We start from the raw sequence: 15,858 nt of genomic DNA on the forward strand, positions 1-15,858 counted from the left end.
AAACTTTTACAGTAACTAATACTTAAATGAATTTGAATGTAATTTCCCCCTAGATCAAAATGTTAAAAGTAGGATTAAACATCCTACAAAGTTTGTTCTTACAGGCCTCACTTTTTCCTTAACTGCAGCTGCGTATAAGATCAGTTGCATCAGATTAGACCACTATTCATCCGGGATGCAAATAAACATGATAGGGCGTAAAGAAGCTGGAGCGGAAAGGGGTGTGACGAGGGTGTTGTATTACATGTCAAACCACCTGGAGAGGAGACTCTTAAGGCGCGCTGGTTCAGGGTGCCAGCGGCAGTAGAGAGTCTCCAGTCACTCAGAGAGAAGGCCACAGCACTTTGAATGACACTTGAATAACTGTATTGGACTTTGCGTTTGGTTCCCCCCCTCCTCAGCAGATCAATGGACAGCAGGATCCGACCGCTCGGCCTCGCCGGGCACAGCGCCAACCCCCTCGGTGGCTTGCAAATGCCCCCTTCCCTCCTGCGTCCTCCACCTCTCTTCCTCCGCTCGTGCAACCCCGCGCTGGAGAGGGGATACCCCCGCACCCCGAAGTGCGCCAGATGCAGGAACCACGGCGTGGTCTCCGCGCTCAAAGGCCACAAGCGCTTTTGCCGCTGGAGAGACTGCGTGTGCGCAAAGTGCACCCTCATAGCGGAGAGGCAGCGGGTGATGGCCGCGCAGGTGGCACTGAGGAGGCAGCAGGCGCAGGAGGAGAGCGAGGCCCGGGAACTCCGGCTCATGTATCCAGGCTCGGGGATCGGAGGGGATGCAGGGATCCCTCAGGGGTCACCCGTGGGCCCCGGGGTGCCAGCAACAACCAGCAGCACTGCAGCAGCTCCCAGTTTTGATGTTTTTGGAACAGAGAACCAAAAAGACGGTGAGTTAAAACGAAAAGTAGGCCTTTAATTTATGAGATTATTTCACCTCAAATAGTGTCAAGAAAAAAAAATGTTTCAATGAATATCATGTGTGGTTATTGTTAATAGTGAGGTAGCCTATATATAAGAGTTTTTAGTTTATAAGATGCATTATGTTCGTATTTTACGCACAGCTTGGATGCAAGTGCACATGTGGCCATGCAAGCAGCATATGATTTTTAAACCACCTGTTTTTCTTCTATCCATGTTTCAGATGACAAACTCAGCAAGTACAACTTTTATAACGGATTCATGGGCCGACCCCTCTTCGCGCCCCACGCCGCGCGGCTGCCCTCTCCGAGCGGCCAGAAGGAGCTGTCACCGAGCAAAGACAACAACATGTCGTTCACCGATGACAGCGCGAGTCCGTCCCCGGTGTTCGACCAGCGCTCAGACCACACCGAGAGTCCGCAGAGGTCGCTCTCCTCCTCGGATCCGGAGTCCGGGAGCGAGGCGGAGAAACCCAAGGACTCCTACCCGAGTCTGGAGCGCGACCCCACCGACATCATGGCCAAGATCTTCCCCCATCAGAAACGGGACACCCTGGAGTCTATGGTGAGAACGTGCAAGGGTGACATTGTCAAATCCATTGAACTGGTGCTGAGCGCTAAAGAGAACAGCGCTGACTCTGATGGCCTGGCTCTGTCTCATCACCCCACTGCGCTCAGGCCATCTTTGCCCGGAGCGCTCGGTGCGCTGGGGAGCAAATCAGCTTTCTCCCCGCTCCACCTCCCCCCGACAGCCGCCGGTGGAGACAGCCTGTACGGGCTCGGCCCTCGCCTCGGCGTCAGCCCCTTAAGGCTGGCCTACTCCTCTGCGAGCGGCGGTATGGCTGGTTTCATGTCACCATACATGACATCAGGACTGATGCCAGTGTTCCCGCTGCGTCCAACCTTGGACTCCTATTCTTTCCCAGGCATGATCCGTGACCTCTCCTACCTTCAGAGCAAAGAGTCGCTATGCAACACAGGCCTTTACACACGGCTCAACGACAAATAACAAACTCAGTTCATATCAATATCACAAGAAATGTTGATTCTCTTGTTAACTTTATTGTAAATTGGCTCTCAGAATTAACTTGAACTTGCTTTAAAGTGCCTCAAAGACAATTAAAATGCCGATTAAACATGCTGCATTCTGACAATTAATGTTCTGTTTGTTTTTTATTGTGTACATTTTGTAATTATTGTTAATTTTTTAATAAAAACAGTAAAAGGTGCACATGTCTCTTTTGTGTTCATTAGTCATCTATCTATCTATCTATCTATCTATCTATCTATCTATCTATCTATCTATCTATCTATCTATCTATCTATCTATCTATCTATCTATCTATCTATCTATCTATCTATCGAGACTGGCATATAGCCTAACTAACTAACTAACTAACTAACTAACAGACATTCTTCTTTAAACCCATGCTCACATACCTCTACCTACTCACATAGCCTATATTGTGTGCATAATAAACCATCATCACACGAAGTAGCCTATCTGCTGAAAAGCACTTGCCCATCTGGTCTAAAGGAATTTAAGTCAAAATGTCAAAATTCAGATCGAACAGTTTGTAGGCTATAATGTCACTTTACTATAATTAGAGTGTATTGAATGTGTAGAACCTGTTCATACAGGTGAAGTAGCCTAAATACAGGAACAAAATAAGTTCTGGCCCCTGTATCTTGTTGAAAGGACTTATAGACAACTCTATCGGCTGTGCATTTCACAGACTTCTTCCATGAACTGTGAAACAAGCAAAAAAAAAGCATATTTATTCACAAAATACCCCCCCCCCCCCCCCCCCTTCCCAATATATCGCCGTCTTCGTCCCAGTCTGAATAAAACTATTTTCCTTTTTGCCACGGAAGCCGTCCTCGCTCGTGATTGGCCGAAGGAAATCCAATCAAAACCAATAGGAAGCCGGAGCCGCGTCACGTGACCGCTTGTTTCAGGAAGTCGTGGAAACAGCCAGTTTGAATGTCAGCTGCGTTTTTCCATGAGATTTAAACACGTTTGAGCGGGTCTTTTTTTCCATTCCCCCTCCCGTGACACAGGGTGGGAGACAGTTTACACTTCCTACCCCCTGACATGCGTTTCCACGTCATTGTCAGTGTTGTCTTCTGCTGTGGTTTCGCAGACTCGCGGAAAGTAAGAGGGATATCTTCGTCCTGTAAGTTCACTGTCCCCCTACCACCTAGCTTGGAAGCTAAGTAGCTTCCAGAAAACATTGTTTTTATCCTGCAATATGTAGCATGTTATAACCTCGGCAGCAGCAGCTCCTCAGACTACAGAACATATAGAAAGCTATTATGCAGTTGTCATCACTGCAGGTGCTTTCTAACAGCATAAATGTTGTATATGAAGGTAGCAATGACAGCAGCATGAGCAGCTTATTATAAATCTAGTTATAGATGTGTTTTATCACAGGCTCAGCTCTTCAGCACTACCCTTTTATTCATGTTTTTAGATACAACATGTTGTTGACAGTATTTTTTCCTTTGGTTACTGTGTAGCTGCAGTCCCAAGGTCATCAGCATCAGTGCTTCAGTGTGTGTGGGTGTTTTATTTTTTTATTCTGTGACAGACAAACGTTTCTACAGAGAGAGGAAGTCCTTCCTGTGCATCGATGGCTCCAAGATCATCCCCTTTGAGCAGGTCAACGACGACTACTGTGACTGCGAGGACGGCTCCGATGAACCAGGTGAAACATTAACCAGTGTGTGTTTTTGCCAAATGTTTGTAATCTGTGTGTCCATCAGTTTTCACAGGTGCACTGTTGATAATTACAGCACACAGACATTAAAGGGAGAATTCAACATTTTGGCAAATTCGCCTGTTGCCATCCCCATAGTCACAGGGCTAGGTTTATTATACCTTTGAATATCGGTGCATGTTGTTTTGAGATCCACGGGGGAAAGAGACGTGAGCTGCTCAGCGAACACAATGGAGGTGAATGGTACAAGGTCCCCTGTCCCTCATCAAACTCATCAAATACACAATCCAACAACTCCAAAATGCTCTCGTGGACAAGTTGTGACCTGCACATTCACCACGCTATGAGATAATAACGGAACGTTATGAGACAGAGTTGTTTTCTAGGCAAATGCATGGAACTACATTCCAGACACGGCTGCTGGGCGGAGTGATTTCAAAAGTGCAAGTAGTTCCGAGTATTTGCTTCATGTGTTGTAATGTTACATAATTATACGTGATTATTTTACAGTGTGGCGAATGTGCAGGTCACAACTACTCCATGAGAGCGCAAACAACAGGATCACAGGAAAAAGTTAAAAACCCTTTATTTTAGGGGGTACAGTTTAAAAAAACTCCATGAGAGCGTTTTGGAGTTGTTGGATTGTGTATTTGATGAGCTTATAGGGACAGGGGACCTGTACCGTTCACCTCCATTGTATTCACTGAGCAGCTCACGTCTCTGCCCCGTGGATCTCAAAACAACATGCACCAATAATTAAAGGTAATGAACCTACCCCTACGACTATAGGCAATATGGCAATAGGCAAATTTCACAAAATGTTGAACCATTCCTCTAAAGCTGGGTAGGCAGGTTTTGTTTTGAAAACAAGCCTACAGCCCCCGGTATCTTTGACCAATCAAATCTACTGGGCGTTCCTGTTTGGTTGAAGGGCTGGCCCTACTCTGTCCTCCCGATTTGTTAGGACGGAGTAGGGCCAGCCCTTCAACCAATCAGGAACACCCGACCCAAAATAGATTTGATTGTTCAAAGATACTGGGAGCTGTAGGCTTTTTAGGCTGCTGCATACAGAGACATAGAGAAACACTGTGATCGCCCCAAACACACAGACCTTTCCTTACTGATAGCTGAATGGGAAAACACAATTTTCTTGAAGAAAAGTTCATATTTTGTTTTTAAAACAAATCCTGCCAGCCTACCCCAGATTTAATGTTTGAGTATGTGAAATACTTTGTTGGAATGACATCACTGTAGACGCTCAAGTTTGCTTATCAAGGCAAGGCCGTTTTATTTGAATCGCCCATTTTTACAAAAGCTTTGTCTCAAAGGTTGTTACACAACATCATAACAGCATCCTCTGCCCTTAGACCCTCACATCGACTGAGGAAAAACTCCCATGAAAATCCTTAACAGGGTAAAAAATGGGAGAAATGTCAGGGTGAGCAACAGAGGAAGGATCCCTCACCCAGGACGGGCAGACAGGCAATAGATATTGCATCAAGTGTACTTTATGGTACATTTGAGTAGTAAAAAGATGTTCACAACGCATTTCCCATGAAGTTGGCTTTTGGAGATGAATAATAAGCTTAATTGTCTGTCGAGTTACTTTTGGATCTCCAGCCTGAGCAGCAGATGCTTTATTATTAATGCCAATGAGGATGACTCAAGTTTTTGCACCACAATCTTAAGTTTCTAGTCTACAGGCTATTTGAAGAGTTTTTTGGGTGTATCTACTCTGCAGCCAAACTTTATGTTCTGCCTGTTCCATACTGCAACAGGGGGGGTTGGGGTGTTATAAAAATGTAAATCTAAACCACACACCTGTTGGTTACATAATCTGAAGTAAGATTTTAGACTGCAAATAGCTGATGTGGCCAATCCAGTCCAGTCGGGAAAAAAAGAGAGTTACATTGAGTATGTAGTAGTGTGTTACACAAAATACAGACTGTCACTCCTAAAAGTTGCAAACCAGTGACCTTTTTTATTTATTTATTTATTTTTTTGCCTCGGTGCTGGTGACTGCCATGGCCGCAGGTATTATGTTCATCCGTCCTGTGTGTCCTGTGAATGCTGTGTCTCGGTAATGTCTTGAGGGAATTTCCTCAAATTTGGTACAAAAGTTCACTCGGACTGATGGATGAACTGATTCGATTTTGATGGAAAAAGGTCAAAGTTCACTGTGGCCACGCAAAACATTTTGACCGTCGCTGAGACACACTCTTAAAATGGCCTTTAAACAATAAAAAGTCAACACACACACACAAAAAACAAACATAAAACAACAGCAAAAACATCAACATCATTGGAGCAATGTCTTTTTTCTCACACCAGCAGCTGGATGTATGTGAATCATTAACATCATTGATTTGATTAATTTGTTTCTGGAAGTTATTTCATGATGTGATGTTGACCTTCGCTCTGGGCCTCCGTGCAGGAACGTCAGCGTGTCCTCGTGGTCGATTCTACTGCACCAATCTGGGTTTCCGCCCACACTACATCCCATCATCGCGGGTCAATGATGGCATCTGTGGTAAAGCTTTTTATATACTATCTATCTATATCTTGGGAATGTTTTTTTATGTACAAACAGTCGTGAGATTTTAATCAAAATATCCGTAACTCCTCATTTTGTTGGGTAAAGGTGTGTACACACTGTCACCCCTTAACATACAGCTCTCTAACACACATAGAGGCATGTACACACTTCAGCTTTCCTTGAGAAACATCCTGTCCCTTTCCTCGAGGCTTTTCTCCATTCTGTCTTGTAAAATTTGCCGCACTCTGTGTCTAATCAGATAGTTTTTCAGCCCCCCCCTCTTCCCTTCTCATCTACTTTTGTTCTCCGGGAGCTCTCCACTTTGGATAAAATCAATACATTCTGTTGTCGACATCTCTCTTTCAGCAGCGTTAGACGGCATGCAACTAAAAAAAAAACAGTAGGAATGAAATAACAGTAGGGGGATATCTCTCAAAGCTGCCATCTCCCTTTCCCTCCCTCCTTTTATTCTATTCCCACTTGTCTTCTCGTACCTTCCCTGCCTTGAATGGAGCCGCTTAGCAGCTAACGCATCGTCGCTTTTCCCTCTCCGACTGGATGTTGAGAAATTTTCATACCGTACTTCCTTTTTCTGAGCTCCACTGGTGACCGATGGGGTTCTGAGAAAAAAAAAAATTGAGAAGTTTAACCCCGTGCCTGCTCTCTTGGGTTAAAACATCTGAGCAAAAGCCTGATCTGAGCACTTAGAAAACACCACGCGGCTGATCTTGTAAGCGGCGGATCTCAGGAGACCTTCTCTGAACCAGGCAGAGGGAGAGAGAGATGTATAAAGCAGATGCAAAGATCTAATCTCCTTCTTTGAGGATGAATAGTAACTGGCTTGATTAACATTATCGGCACTAAAGAGAAAACTCATTTGTCTGTTCCAGTAGTTTTAAGATAATTGGTGTGAGCTGGGTATATAAGCCATTTAATATTAGCCATACTTATTGGCTAATATCAAAAGTAAACACAATGTAGTTGGAATAGTAATGGAATAGTTCGACTGTTGTGATGAGAAAATCGCCACCAGTCTCATGTCTCAGCAGCCTGTTAGCTTAGCCTAGCTTAGCTTAGCACAAATACTGGGACCAAATCAGAATGGCTAACCTAGCTCTGGTTATTAATCAATTATTTTTGTGGGAACTAACAAACAAACAAATCTGTGTCATGTGAGCATCATAGATTTTGTTAACCCTGCATTTTTCTGCGCTTCATGTTTCTTGCTAATGCTAATTGTGCTAATTGTTTTCATCCGTTCATTCATCTTTTTTCAGTGTCAGTGGTTAAAACGTCACTTTTTAGGGGTAAATATAAGCCATATCTGAAAAATGAATCATTCTGAATTGGTCATAATGTCTTTTTAGTGCATATTGAATTGATTATTAATCTGTGTTTATTCCATTGTGAAACTGATATTATTATTGTCTGGAATAACCTCTCCTTGTTGATGTGTTGTGTGCTCCTCTGTGCTCATCTATGTGCATTGGATTGGTTTCTCCTGTGTCTCTCGCCAGATTGCTGCGATGCTTCAGACGAATACAACAGCCACGCTCGCTGCCAGAACACTTGCTGGTCAGTGGAAAAACTGCGATTCAATATTTATGAAATAACACATGCAGATTTTGACTCACAATATGTTATTAGAGCCCCATGCATAGCTTTTTTATTTATTTATTTATTTTTTAACGAATACTCATCCTGTCCATTCTGTTTTGGAAACGTGTTAAATGGTGTATATTGGGGGTGGGTGGTGGGTAATGTGATAGAAATACAGATTTTTCTTTGATCCAATTTGACTTTCAAATAAGGCTATTGAGTGTGATGGACTGTTGACTTGCTGCACCCATGTTGAGTGAGTCATTCTTTGTGCCACCAGGGGGCATGGTGTCACTGATTTTAAAAACTTCATGCGGCTCAGGCAGGCTGTCTCTTGCAATGTACTGTACATGCCTCACATACAGTGAGGAGTTCATCCATGACAAAGACACATCTGACTCACCACCGCATTACACATTCCTTTTTTTTTTTTCCCAACGTAAATTGCACTCTCAATAACCCCCCCCCCCCCCACCACCCAGGGGTGGCTCTCATGCAGATGATTTAGTGTCTTACGGATATAAATTACATACTACAGAGATCGTGGGCTGTGAATGAAAATATTTATAAGACCCTCAGACTCCTGCCAGGTCATATTTATCATCGTCTCAGTGCCGCACGCTCCGAAGATTGACCGTACTATGACGCTGACATGAAGCTGGCTGTGTAAATGCAACTTCTAATGCGGTATCCCACTTCTTCTGTTGACAGTTCTCTATTATTTAATCCGCCGCCATTCCCCCCTCTCAAAGCCGTATACAAGCAGAGTATATCTCATTATGTTTTCACAAGGTCCACACTCATATTGTGTTTGCTAGACTTCAAAAACAATTTAGTTCAGCCACAGAGCATCAGCCTCCGTCTTATTTACTTTTCTATTTTCCCATTTGGATGCCTGCTGTATTGTGGGGGCCCTTAAAAATTGGATTGCGCCATCTCAATGACCGTAGCAGGGGTGGCCGATGTTTTCTCAGTAATGATGGGAGTGTGTGTGCATCCTCTCTCTCTTCGCTCTCCACTAGGAATCTGGGACAGAGAGAGAGAGCATACGTGGAGGGCCAGATGAAGACCTTGGACGAGGGTCTGCGACTCAAGCAGCAGCTGATTGAGGAGGGAGTGCTGCTCTGGAGGGAGAAGCAGGTACACTGTATTCTGCCGGAGTAACTACCACCATAGAGCATGTAGTTGTAAAGTCGAGTCTTCAGGGGTTTTTCCACTGAAAAGCTTTATCCTGTTCCTGCTGTGAGAACACTAGTACGGTTTTTTTGTGTGTGCTGTTGTTGTTGTGTTGGGTTTAACCTGCAAAAAAAAACACACACCAGATTCATTAAGTGGTTTGTGAGGCAGCATATGTATTTAAACTTAGCTCCAGAGAGCCACAAAGTAAATATGCTTACATTTAGTCTGTGACAATACAGAGGAAAGTTTTCACGTAACAAAATAAAACAGCTTTGTCCGATGTAACACCAGGTTTTGTTTGGCTTGTGCTACAATGTATGAACAGCAAATCTAAAGCACAGAAATGTGCAATCATTTTGAGGTTTTTTTAAGTTTCGGTTTTAGCTGTATAAGTGAAAGGTGTGGCTGATTTGGAAACAGCCTGAATCATCATAAATGTATCAATTATATCAATATGTTAATGACATCAGACCCTGGATCTACCATAAATGATCCAATCAGCTCCTACAAACTGGCTATTCCCCAAATTTCCTTCAGTACGGTTTGTAATAGGGGCTCCACTGATGTTGTTGGGATGAACAGTATTGTCTGGGCAACCGCAATCATTCCTCAGTACAAACCTTTGTTGAATGAGTAAAATGTTGCATCAGTAATGTATATGCCCCTAGATGAAAATCCTGTAGATGCATTATAAATACTGGGTATAGTCAGAGCCCATTTCCATATGTTTCATACACACTACATGTTGCAATCGTAAGATCTGGGTGCATTTTGCTGCTGATTGTTTGGCCCAAGATACCACTGATCTGGAGTCTGACATTTTAGCTTTCAGCACCTGTCATCACGTGTCCTGGCCAGGGCACTTCCATGTAACTGCATGTTGTTTTTATCTTCATCCTTTAACCTTTTTATCGCGGTCGGCAAACAAATCACGGACAACCAACCCCCTAAAATTATCATAAAAATGTACCGATGCGCTTTTTCACTCCGTTGGCTATGTTGTTTCAGCCATCCTCAATAGATTTAATTAACTTTTCACCTGGGCTACCTGTCATTCGGTAACAGTTGCGTTATTGCCTGGCTTCCTTGCTAACGCACTTGATTGATAGGGACATTGAGGTTAATTTGCTTTCATGCGCCTCACTCTGTGAATTCCTCGTCTAAATGAGCAGCCTCGCGCTCTATGATATTTTTTTGTGACCAAACATGTTCGCGGCACCTGCTGCCATAGGCATCTGCTGTGCAGTTTGCAGCACCAAAACCTTTTTTAGCCCGCTGCGCAGTCAGTCTCTGCCCTGTCGAGTCGACGTGATATGTTCAGAACTGCAGACAAGCATTTTTTTTCTAGACATTAACCTCAAGGATTGGTGTTTTAATTGATCAGATTATGCCATTTTAGCAGTACAAAAATATCAATATATTATGATTACATTCAGGATATAGCACAGCTCCTATCCAAAGAATTGTATTTTATACTGTCATCCATAACCCATCATATTCATCTCCTGCTATCAGGTGCATTCAGTTGTATATTCTTTAAGATGCTTCATTTGTGCCCATTTCAAATCGGTGAGGAGTGAATGCTGGGGGTAAGCCAGCGTTAAGTAAACAAATACCTGAGTGATCAAGCCCATTTTGAATCCACACGCTCAGTTTGAAGAGAAGCATAAACTGTTTTTTTCCTCTTCTCCCCTCTGCTCTCCATTTGCACATTTAGTTCAACAAGCACTAGGGCCAAATTAGAAACCGGAGCCCCGGAGTTCGGCGCAAATTAAATTGGTAAATTTGGCAGCTGAGGATGTCTTTAGATGTTTGTAAGTTGTATTTACTGCTTCAGTGCTCTCATTACTTAATGCGTTATTGTGCTTTAGGAAATACAAGTTGCCCTCCCACCACTGTTGGGTGGTCAAGTCTGCCTTTTTTTTTTTTTTTAAGTGCATTAGTAACATTCATTCATCCATTAGCTATAACGCTTATCCTCATGGGGTCGCAGGGAGGGGGTAGGGTGTGTAGCATGAACACCATCCTGACACATAGAGACAAACAACCACTCACTCACATGCACACACCCACCAATGGACACTTTTAAAAATCAGCAGTTAACCTAATGCACATGTCCGCGGACAGTGGGAGGGAACCCACTCCCAGGCCCGAAACCCAGAACCATCTGGCCGTGAGGCGACAGTGCTGACCACTGCACCACTGCGCCGCCCACATTAGTAATAGAAAAACTGAAAACTGTAAGAGCAGCAGAGAGTGTGCTCAGCAGCAGCAGCAGCAGCAGTAGTAGTGGTGGTAGTATAGTTACAGCCATTTCAACTGAATATTAAAATGTTCATCGGGGATCCTGAAGGACGTATTGGCAGCTTGAAAATGTTGCTGCTGCAAATTTTACAGTTTCGACCTTCTCTGGACTGCCCTCCACCCGTCTGTTATTTTTCTTTGCATTGATTATGTGAGAAATTACATTATTTCGAGTACTTTGAAGGACTTTACGGCAGCCTTTGTTAAATAGAGAAAAGAAGAAAAAAAGCCATGCTTATTTGAGATACGCCGTGAAAAATACAATTTAAAAGATATGACTTATTTCACAACAGTGATTTTGACTGAAGGCCACTTTTGTGCGACACACACGTGTTTGATTTGCCAGCTGATGGTCTCTGAGCGTGTGTGTGCCCTGCACCCTTCTTTTCTGTTCTGTTCTCTCCTTTTTTTTTTTTTTTTCACATGTTTTTTTTCTGCGGCGGCTGATTGGCAGATCGAGGCTGAAGTGTCACCCGGCTCTCCGAGCCCCGCCGCACATTGTGATCCTCTTCCCTTAGCGTGTCTCTGTTGATATGGCAGGGTTACCTCCGGGGCCTCGTCTCGGAAAAAAACCTTACACAATAACTCAAAAGTGAACTCTTCCCATGGTTCAAGAGTTAAGGAAGAATCTGCCGCTAAAGAAACGGCAGACTAGAAAACTTTTTAAATCAAATTAGAATCCTTTTACACAAAGAACGCTGAGTGTAGCATGTCTGCACCGTGCGCCCTGGAACCGGCAGAAATGGGAATGCTGATGTTAATTGAATACTAATTGGTATTCAATGGAATCCTCTTTGTTGAGGTTTGTGATTATCTTTCTTTTGATTGACCTTCAAGGGTATTTCACGGTTGCACCTTTTAGTCCATTTAAACTGAACTTCATTTCCCTGTTTGTTGCAATTTGGGCAGGTCGAAACAGTAAGTTGTGCTTAGGTGTGGACCAAAACAATTGCACCAAGACCACTTTTGATGGGGAGGTGAGGTGATCCTGGTCCGATCTCTACACGAACTCTGCAGGGGGGGAGTTCTAAACTTGATGCGATCCCACCAAACTAGTGAACTTACAATTCTGATTTTGACATTTCCCGCAACCTTCTTCCTGTGTTTGCTTTCCTCCTCCCGCTAATCGACCAATAAGAGGAGTGAACAGTCTCTCGTGGTTTGTAATGGTGCATTTTGGCAAATTGGCCCATTGCCATAATCCCATTGCAGTAGATTTGTTACCTTTATTTGTAGTTGCGAGCTATTTCTAGCCTCTATAGCGTAGCTCTGAGCAGCTCGCGGCTCTGCTCCGCTGTTCTAAAAATAGCTTGCACCGACAAATCAAGGTAAGGAACCTTCTGCTAATAGGGATTATTGCAATGGGCCAGTTTGCCAAAATGTTGAACTATCCCTTTAAAGCCAATTAAATAAGTGGAGAATGCTACAAGTTAAAAGCAAGAGCAAATGAATTTAAGGTGTGAAAAAGCCCTGTAAGTGTTCATTGTGAAGCAGGAAATGATGCGCAGCAGTCGTTTATCTTCATTTCCTTCAAAAATGTTTCTCTCAAGCGTAACTTTGTTCAAATCTTTGCTCAGCATTTCAGAGGAATGTTCGGAAATATTTGCCTTGTCTGAACTGTAGTACAGCTTTCCAAGAGTTAACACAGACCGGAGATGTCTGAATACTGCTTATTTTCAACACAAGTATGTGATGAAACTGTTTTTTTGTCTTTCTAGAACTCATGTGTTTATGGAAACACATATGCGCATGCATGTACTTTCAATTCCGGTGCTTTACACAGTATTTTCACACTGTGGAGGAATGTTCTGGGTGTTATTCAAGTAAATACATTCTTGTACTCTCAAAATGGAGCCCATAAATCACTGCAGCAAACCGGAGGTGGCTAAGCAAGCAGCGTGGCCTAGAAAGGTAGTCATCCCTGTCCGAACCAAGCAGAATCCATCACCGCATTATGAGAGTCTCTGAGGAGAGATTGGAAGTCAGTATTGACACGTACGCACACATACACACACCAACAAGGAGCTGCTGCTCTTTCATATTAATTGGTCCATTACAGAGAGTGATGATAGGTTATGCTTGGTTGTCAAAAGCTGTCATATTTGGTGTGACGGCAACACCTCCTGACGCAAGTGATTTAAATAGTCCATTGTGCAGACCCCCGGGCGGTGTCGCACAAGTTTTTATTGTAAATACACAGGCTGGCTCTGGTTTGGAGGTAGATATACCGACGCATAAAGAAAAGTGGGCAAAGAGGGAGACGAGTGCAGAGGCAGAGTCAAACCTCAAAACCTGCCAATGTCAGTACAGGCACTACTTTTTTAAAGTGCTTTTGAGGTTATGAGTCAATTGTTTTCACGCCAACAATCGTTAAAAAGCCTGCAGCTGTACTTTGGCACAGGCTAAGCTAATGCTAATGCAAATGTAGTCTCAGTGACAATGGTGGCTGGCATGCTGCCATGTAAAATTGCTAATTAGGCCACAACACCAAGCCGAAGTCGACGCAGGTTCTGACCAAGTGACGAGTGAAGATATCAGCCCTGCTCGTCTGATTTGAAAACTACATGTAACTGTAGAGTATATGGCATTTGGTTAGTGTCATTTGTATGTTAATATGCAGTGGAAGACTTTCAATTTACAAAAATAGGGAGATGAGATGGTGGTGAGAAAATGACATGGCTCATTTGAGTTACGGCCCAGATGATATGGGATTTTTGTGGCCAATGCTGATTTAATGGTGTAAAAAGAAATTCTGCTAACTGATTAATTTGCAGTTATTCTTCATGTATATTATACATATACATATTTTGCAATGATCCCTAAAATATGGTTCAAACACAACATATTTCTGTTTACCAATAAAACTTTTATTATTATTTAAAATGTCACCAGTGCAGCACTGCAGTCAACTTTTAGAAACTGTGAATAAAATCAATAGACACAACTACAAAAAGCAAAAATGCAAATAGCGCCGTGTCTTGTCACAAGCCTCTGTCAGTCCTCACAGCGTTTTGTGGAGCAATGTGCCTATGTGACATAACCCAAAACATTGTTTTTCTCCAGTGGAGACCCAATGCAAGGACATTGCTTCAAAATTAAACCCCAGCCAGTTTGCAGTTTGCCTGCAAAGTTTGAAGGCGTAACAAACTGTTCACATTAGTTCTTATCTGCCAAGTGTAAGCCAATACTCTAAGAAAGGCTCAAATTAATCGATTTATCAGTCAGGCCTTAATTTGAGTGAAGCAGGATTCATCCAGAATTTCAAGATGCTAATGGCTTCTTTTCATTTTTGGCTTATTGAATTTTTTTAAATCTGTATTACAGTGACACAAACCATTTAAAATTACGCTTTAAGTTTAGACATTAGCCACAAATGTAGGATAATATAAAGAAAAATATCATTATTACGGCACTTACTAAACTAGAAAAGCATGGACTGATGCAGAAAGTATCCAACAGTTGAAATATTTCCCATGTACCTCTAATTGTTTGTTTGTGTCTCTGTATGTTCTCTCATCAGGCCCAGCTCAGAGAGCTGCAGCAGGTAGCAGAGGACCTACAGATTAAACTAGAGGAACACAGAAGGAAGAAACAAGAGGCGGACCGACTCAAAGAGCAAACATTAAAGGCGCTGGAGGCAGGTGATACCGGTAAGTGTCCTTCAACCTTTAACCCGCTGTGATTCGGTTTGAGTCCATTCTCTGGCAATTTGCTCAATCCACCGAATCGCTCCGATTTTAGCAGACATTAGGAGATTGTTACTGCCACCACAGGGCTGCTTCCGTTTCATTTCAGCTCCTTTACGTCGAAACAAAAGTAAATTGACCTCGGCGCCTCGGGCCGGACGGTCAGGATGACATATGGCGGAGGATGAGAAAACAGCTGGAAGGGTTAAATACAGATGCCTGTGCTGTTGAAATAAATGGGCTGAGAGAGGAGTGCTGAGCAACGGCATATTACATTCCCACCGCTCTGCTTTTTTTTTTTCTATTTTTTTTTTTTTTTACGTTCCCCCAAACCTTCAGGGAGAAGTTGCTTATGACTCACAGGAAAATTCCCTTATCGCTCAGAGCACAAGCTGCCTCGGCATTTAAGTGACGTTCAGACGTGCGTATGTGAATGTACAGAAAGTTGTGGGGCTGCATGGGGTGGGGGTGGGGGGGAAGGGTTGGGGGGTGGACTCAATCATTTCTTTTCCCACAGAAGTCTCTGAGGATTTGGAATCATTACAAGTCCGTCGTGCGCGGGAGAAAGATTGGTGGAGTTAAATGAGCTCAAGGTTTAAGATAAAAAAGAATCGTTGAATATTCCTTTAATAATCTATAAATATTCAACACAAACAGAAGGGAGTAGTGACGCACGATCTGTGTTTTCCTCGAAACATCTTTTGTCTCTTAAACTGACATTCTGCTGCTGGTTTGTCAATCTATCAACCGGCACATTCCTTATGGCAGTTTTACGTTGCAGTTGTGTTTCTCACTTTCATCTAAGCTGTCGGTAATTGTCTCATGTCAAACTGCCTCTCAGACAAAAGTTTTAATTGCAGTAAAGGTCATCTGACTTTGGCTCTTCTTCCGAACGTGCATCCGTCGAGCCTCCCGCTG

The 15,858-nt window shown here is 43.2% G+C and overlaps 2 protein-coding genes across 2 annotated transcripts in view; both read left to right on the plus strand.

Moving 5' to 3' along the window:
- Nucleotides 1-273: 273 nt before the first annotated feature.
- LOC146969354 (doublesex- and mab-3-related transcription factor A1-like) lies at nt 274-2,145 on the plus strand. Its single transcript, XM_085759596.1, has 2 exons — nt 274-886; nt 1,141-2,145. Exons 1-2 carry the CDS (start codon nt 409-411, stop codon nt 1,923-1,925), a joined length of 1,263 nt encoding a protein of 420 aa, XP_085615722.1. The 5' UTR covers nt 274-408; the 3' UTR covers nt 1,926-2,145.
- A 719-nt stretch (nt 2,146-2,864) lies between these two features.
- Nucleotides 2,865-15,858, plus strand: part of LOC146969355 (glucosidase 2 subunit beta-like) — a 138,910-nt gene continuing 125,916 nt past the window's right edge. Inside the window, exons 1-6 of the mRNA XM_085806291.1 lie at nt 2,865-3,093; nt 3,508-3,624; nt 6,071-6,166; nt 7,690-7,747; nt 8,794-8,911; nt 14,775-14,904. Coding sequence (XP_085662417.1) covers nt 3,012-3,093; nt 3,508-3,624; nt 6,071-6,166; nt 7,690-7,747; nt 8,794-8,911; nt 14,775-14,904 — 601 coding nt within the window. The 5' untranslated portion in view covers nt 2,865-3,011. The remainder of the gene's footprint in view (nt 3,094-3,507; nt 3,625-6,070; nt 6,167-7,689; nt 7,748-8,793; nt 8,912-14,774; nt 14,905-15,858) is intronic.

This window comes from Trachurus japonicus, chromosome 18 (genome assembly GCF_045865225.1).
Source record: "Trachurus japonicus isolate A0001 chromosome 18, Traja_1.0".
Classification (NCBI taxonomy): Eukaryota; Metazoa; Chordata; class Actinopteri; order Carangiformes; family Carangidae; genus Trachurus; species Trachurus japonicus.